Source organism: Chiloscyllium plagiosum, chromosome 30 (assembly GCF_004010195.1).
Source record: "Chiloscyllium plagiosum isolate BGI_BamShark_2017 chromosome 30, ASM401019v2, whole genome shotgun sequence".
Classification (NCBI taxonomy): Eukaryota; Metazoa; Chordata; class Chondrichthyes; order Orectolobiformes; family Hemiscylliidae; genus Chiloscyllium; species Chiloscyllium plagiosum.
Genome location: NC_057739.1, coordinates 2,601,122 through 2,607,949, shown reverse-complemented (window position 1 = coordinate 2,607,949; position 6,828 = coordinate 2,601,122). Strand labels below are relative to the sequence as shown.

Here is a 6,828-nt window from a genome sequence, read left to right as displayed (position 1 = left end):
CTTCACTATCCTATCTACCTGCGACTCCACTTTCAAGGAGCTATGAACCTGCACTCCAAGGTCTTTTTGTTCAGCAACACTCCCTAGGACCTTATCATTAAGTGTATAAGTCCTGCTAAGATATGCTTTCCCAAAATGCAGCACCATCAAAAAAGGTTGAAAGCAGAGTATTTGGGAAAGAGTGGTAGGATTGAACAGAGTCTGCCTGGATTTACAAAAGGAAAACCACACTCAGCAAATCAATATGTTGAGCTAATAAGGTGGAACCAGAGGATGTGGTTTACTTGGACTTTTAGAAGACTTTCAGTAAGGTCCCATTTAACAGATTAGTACGAATATTATAATGGATGAGATTGGGGTAGTGTACATGGACAGGGAACTGGTTAGGAGACAGGAAACAGAGCAGGAATACATGGGCCTTTTTCCGCGTAGCAGCCAGTGACTAGTACAGGGTCAGTGTTGGGAGTTCCGCTGTTCACAATCTATATTAATGATTTAGCTGGGAGAACTAACACTTACAGACAAGACAAAGCTGGGTGAGGGGGTGAGCTGTGAGGAGGGTGCACAGTGTAATCTGGACAAGCACGGTGGGTGGCCCGGTGACTCAGTGAGTAGCACTGCTGCCTCACAGCGCCAGGGTCTCAGGTTCCATTCCAGCCTCGGGCGACCGACTGTGTGGAGTTTGCATGTTCTCCCCGTGTCTGAGTGGGTTTTCTCCGGGTGCTCCGGTTTCCTTCCACAGTCCAAAGATGTGCAGGTTAGGTGAATCGGCCATGCTAAATTGCCCGTAGTGTTAGGTCAGTTAGTCAGAGGGAAATGGGTCTGGATGGGTTACTCTTCGGAGGGTCGGTGTGGACTGGTTGGGCCGAAGGGCCTGTTTCCACACTGTAGGGAATCTAATCTAATCAACATGATCATATTGAATGGGGGAGCGGGCTGAATGGCCTACTTCTGCTCCTAGTTTGTGTGTTTCACACAGACAGTAACAAAGCACACACACACACTGTTACTATGAGTCCTGTGAATCTCAGGCCTGATAAACTGCGAGTGTGCCACTGATAGCAGGGAAGCTACAAACCAATACCAGGAGCAGTAATTTAAAATTCAAATTTCAATTGTCTTTTTTGCAGGGTAGATTCATCGTGAAAGGGTCTGAGGAAATTCAGCAAAGGTTACAGCTCCTTTAAGATGACACGGACAGACCCACCAGACATACTGGTATCTACTGTGTATCGAGAGATTAGAGTCAGCCCAATGCCAGGTGAGCCCAAAGTCTACCGAGCCCAGCGCAAGTGTGATGCCTCCAAGCTCAGCTCCTCTGCCCAGGACAGCCAGCATTACGTTCACAAGCGACAGTGTCGAAGCTTTGACTTCCTGCAGTCACTAGACGGCCAGGCAGAGTCTGGAGCCTCCATGGAGGAGTACATGCCTGGGCGAGGTGTTCGACAGCCAAACAGCCCTGAGCCTGCCTGGGACTCGCTGGGAAGACAAGTCCACCTCCGCTCCTCAGCTCCTGAGCTGGTTGCCAGCAGGCTGTGTGCCCACGCAGGGGAGCCCAGGGAGGCCTTCAGACCAGAGACCAAGAAGAGAGGCAGATCTAAGAGTGCCCCCAGGGTGAAGACCATCTACCGGCCCGTCCCAGTGGAGGTGGGCTCACCTGAGCTGACCCGCAGGGGCCGGGAGGCGCTGCGGGGGCACAGGGAATCCCAGAAGAGGACAGAAACCTCACCGAGGAGGGACCAGCCTCAGCCGGCCCGGACCAGGATCAACGAGGTGCACCCCATCAAGCTGCAGCCCCAACGGGGCGATGCCAGCCTGTACTCCCCTCTGTACGTCAGCGAGAGCAGCGAGGGCTACGAGGAGTGCCCAGTTGGCAAGGCCGGAGCAGGGGCACACGTACGGTACCGTGTCGACATGAAGCCCGAGGACCCGGCGATGACCTCATCCTCGCGGATGTGGAAGACCCCGCAAAAGCAGAGCGCCGTCGGCAGTTGGCAGTGCCAGCCTGGGCGCAGTCTGACCGTCCCAGCTAACCGGCGGGCGGGGAGGACTCACTCTCCGAGCGAGTCGTTCGGCGGCGATTACTGGACACTCACCGCTCACAACAACTGCTCCCCGCATCGGTACTACCACCAGGACGAGGGCAGGAGGGGCATCCCGCAGCTGGTCCAGACCATGCCAGCCTTCAGTCAGCAACCTTACGCCGACCCCAGGAGACTGTCCCGCCCAGGGGCACAGCCCAATATCTACTACACTGAGGAACGGGGGAGGCCTTCACAGCATCGCTACACTTCGCCAATGCATTACCACGACTGGTGGGGCACGTACCGAGCTGCCCATGCCCACCAGAGTTACCTATCTCAATGCCCTCCTTACTGGGAAGGCAGAGCCAGCACCCTGTCCCCTCATGGTTCGTACTACGGCATCGACCAGCACAGGCTGGACTCCGAGTCCCGTTACTACTCCAAGTCCTGGGATAACATCCTGTCCCCGAGCCGACACCGGGCCGAGTTCCCGGCCACCGACTGCCGCAGCTACGAGACCCTGCCCCTGCAGGAGAGGCCTGGCCGCTCGGCCGAGTCCAGGCGCCGGCCCACCGTAGTCAACTTGTCCCGGTCCCCGCAGCGGTACGCCGCCCTCTCCCTGTCCGAGAGCTCACTGGCCGACAAGCTCCAGGGGGACGGCAGCAGGGGGAGCCAGGGGAGGGCTTGGTACATCACCCCAGAGATCACCATCACTGACAACGAGCTGCGGGCTAACGGGCCGCCGCAGGCCCGAGTCAGGCCCGAGTCCGGACGGCAACAGGCCCTGGACAGCGGCAACGGCCTCAGCGCCTCCTTCAACGACCTGCTCTCCTGTAACCTGGAGCCGGGCTCGGGCCCAGCGTCGTCAGGGGCAACGGCGGCCGGGGGAGGTGGGTTTGGAGGGGGAGGCTGTCCTCACCGGCCCGGGAAGCAGCAGCAGCTGGACGACGTGCTGGCCGACCTGGTAATCGACACCTGCAAGGCCCCGGCCGCCAAACCCAGCGACTCGGACGCTCTGGTTGACCAGCTGAGGAGGCTGATTGCCGCCGAGGACCTGTCAGGTGACCGCGGCGTGAGAACCGTGCTGGTACACACCAGCGAGCCGCAGAAGGCCAAGGCCCAGCTGGGGACGTTAGGCCCGAGCCCTGAGTCCCACAGCCTGGGCCTAGGCCTGGGCCTGGGCCCGGGCCTATCACGGAGCCCCAGCTACCCAAGTCCGTGCGACGGGCCTCCCCAAGAGCGCGGCGTCTCGGACGACGTGGACACCATGATGTGCTCGAACCTCAAGTGCGGCCTAACGGAGACCCTGTTCAACGCAAGGCTTTACTTCAAGTCGTGCCACAGCTGCTACACGTACTACTGCTCGCGGAACTGCCGCAAGGACGACTGGGAGATGCACAAGGAGGCCTGCGTCTATGGCCGGGTCAGCAGCACGTGTAAGCGGGTGCTGAGGAGCTGCCGCGAGAACCATGCGGCCCACAAGGCCTTCTCCCGCATTGCCAGGATGGGCTACCTGTCCCGGGGAAAGGGGGTCCTGTTCCAGGGCTTCCCGAACCCGGGCTCGGCCGACAACTTCCTGCAGTACGGCCTGGAGAGCCTGCTGCTGGCCCCCACCTACCTGTCGCTGCGGGAGCTGGATGGCTACGCTGAGCCACTGGGCGAATACCTGAGGGAGATCCAGGAGGCCGCCCAGCTCTACGACCCGGACGAGTGCTTCCTGCTGAACGTGTCGATCGCCCTGGGCCAGAAGGTGCCCGAGAACCCGTCACCCCGGCTCCAGACGCCGACGGTGCGCAGGTTTGCCAAGATCGCGCTGGCCTCCGGTAGCCCTGAGAAGAAGGGCAAGGCGCTGAGGGCCGACGACGAGATGGAGACCCTGATCCTGACGCCGCCGCCGGGCACCGGTGACATCGCGCAGGATGACGAGGCGGGACGCAGGGCCCGGGAGGTATGCTTCATCAACGTGCAGCGGGAGCTGCGCATCCGAGGGGTATTCCTGCGGCATGAGTACCCCCAGATCTACCAGGATCTCTGCGAGTTCGTGGAGAGCAATAAGAGATTTACCCCCACCACCATTTACCCCATTGACAAGAGAACGGGCAAGCAGTTCATGTGTATGATCATGGCCGCCTCCGAGCCACTGACTCTCGAGTGGGTTCGCAAACCCAACCTACTGGAGGACATGATGTGAGGCCGCACTTGTTTAATATCTTTGTAGGTATTGTATTTTATACAAGAACTCTCTGCCAAGGGGCTGGGTGTGATCTGAAAGGGAGAAGGCCGTCTCACCTCGACCTCCCCCTCCCCCACCCCTCCGCTCCCCTCCCCTCCCTTCCCCACACAACCTTGTCACCCTCTAACCCCAACTGGGGCCTAGCAGAGCAACAGAGGCCTGGAGAAGGAAACCACCCGGACCTTTACAACAAGGATGTTGTTAATTTGAAGGGCCCGGATATCAGAGTTCCCTGGGTGGGAAAGCTGTGAAACGCACCCAGTTTCTCCCTGAGAATCACTGGGATTTCACTGCCATGGGTGGACCGACCCCTCTCAGTTGCTGCGGACCTCCCATCTTGTTCCCAGTTCAGGGTTTTAAGAAGTCAGGGTGACTTCCTCTCTTTCTGGGGAGCAGGCAGTGTTCCAGTCAGGCCGAGACAGCGGTGGGGTTGTGTGAGGAAAAGATTTACGTCACTGAAGTACAGCTGAGGCCCAGAGGGAATTGGCGGAGTTAAGATCGATCGAGCTGTCACTACAAAGGGAGGGAGGTTTCAGGGTGGGGAGACTGAGTTAATACAGTCATGATGGCGCCATTATGGCTCCTCAACGACACAATCACAATCATGGGCCGTGGTTGGGCTACTGGAGACTGAGATGGGAGTTTGGGGAGAAGGCTAAAGGCTTTGGAGGCCGTCAGATCAGAGATTCCCGAGAGCTGCCAGATGGTGTGTAAGTGAGATATTTCCTGCAGCGATCTCAGCCGCACATTGACATAAAGACTCACCTAAGGCAGAAACAGGAAAGCATAACAACACCCCCCCCCCCCAGCCCAGCACAGTCTGGGAATGTAACCCTCAGCTCACTGCATCATTGCAATTAACTTTGCTGCCACAGATTAGGACAAGAAAATCCAGACAGCTTTCTTGATCCACGACATTTCCCAGTGTCCATATGAACAGAGGGATTTGATTGGAATTTAATAGAAGCCAGGAGTGAAAACTTAACCACACTGTTTATGTACAAACTGGGGGATGAGGTCAAACACTGACATTTCACACACTGGGACAGTGGGCTACAGTCTGGGACATTAGGTCACACACTGGGACAGCGGGCTACAGTCTGCGACATGAGGTCACACACTGGGACAGTGGGCTACAGTCTGGGACATTAGGTTACACACTGGGACAACGGGTGATGCAATTTGTTTCACACAGTGGACCACACACTGTCACTTCACAAAGTGGGATTGCGGGTCCCTCGCTCTCATTTCACACACATTAACTGCAACTGCGCATTACATGTCATTTGGGACCATGAATCTCTCAATTTCGCCTCACACCCTGCCACGGTTCACACACTGTCATTTCACTGGGACAGTGGGTCACACCCTGGAACAGTGGATCACACTGTCATTTCACTGGGACAGTGGACCACACACTGTCATTTCACTGGGACAGTGGATCACACTGTCATTTCACTGGGATAGTGGATCACACTGTCATTTCACTGGAACAGTGGGTCACACGCAGTCCTTTCACTAGAACAGTGGATCAGATTGTCATTTCACTGGAATAGTGGGTCTCACACTGTCATTTCACTGGGACAGTGGGTCACACACTGTCATTTCACTGGGACAGTGGGTCACAAACTGACTTTTCACTGGGACAGTGGATCATACACTGTCATTTCACTGGGACAGTGGGTCACACTCATTTCACGAGATCACTGGGTCACACCCTGTGATTTCACTGGGATGGTGGGTCACACACTGCTTCCACAGGGACAGTGGGTAACACTGTCATTTCACTGGGACAGTGGATCACACCCTGGAACAGCGAATCACACTGTTATTTCACTGAGACAGTGGATCACCCCCTGTCATTTCACTGGGACAGTGGATCACATACTGTCATTTCAGTGGATCACACTGTCATTTCACTGGGACAGTGGGTCACATTCATTTCACTGTAACAATGGATCACACACTATCACTTCACTGAGACAGTGGATCACACACTCATTTCACTGGGACAGCGGATCACGCATCATTTCACTGGAACAGTGGGTCACACTGTCATTTCACTGGAACAGTGGATCACACACTGTCGTTTCACTGGGACAGTGGGTCACATTCATTTCACTGGAACAGCGGATCACACACTGTCGTTTCACTGGGACAGTGGGTCACATTCATTTCACTGGAACAGTGGATCACACACTATCACTTCACTGGGACAGTGGATCACACACTCATTTCATTGGGACAGTGGATCATGCATCATTTCACTGGAACAGTGGGTCACACTGTCATTTCACTGGAACAGTGGATCATGCTGTCGTTTCACTGGGACAGTGGATCACAAACTGACATTTCACTGGGACAGTGGATCACACACTGTCATTTCACTGGGACAGTGGATCACACACTGATTTCACTGGGTCACACTGTCATTTCACTGGAACAGTGGGTCACACTCATTTTTCTGGAACAGTGGGTCACACACTCATTTCACTAGAACAGTGGATCACACATTGTCATTTCACTGTGACAGTGGGTCACACAGTCATTTCACTGGGACAGTGGGTCACA

General features: G+C 55.8%; 1 protein-coding gene across 1 annotated transcript; it reads left to right on the top strand.

Moving 5' to 3' along the window:
* The first annotated feature begins 1,132 nt into the window (after positions 1–1,132).
* On the top strand, positions 1,133–6,822 carry ajm1 (apical junction component 1 homolog). The gene has a single exon (XM_043719808.1). The coding sequence runs from the start codon at positions 1,189–1,191 to the stop codon at positions 4,213–4,215; it is 3,027 nt and encodes a 1,008-aa protein (XP_043575743.1). The 5' UTR covers positions 1,133–1,188; the 3' UTR covers positions 4,216–6,822.
* Positions 6,823–6,828: the final 6 nt, after the last annotated feature.

Bases quoted from the DNA above. Each gene is read 5' to 3' on its own strand.
- ajm1 (XM_043719808.1), top strand. From the start codon at position 1,189: ATGACACGGACAGACCCACCAGACATACTGGTATCTACTGTGTATCGA.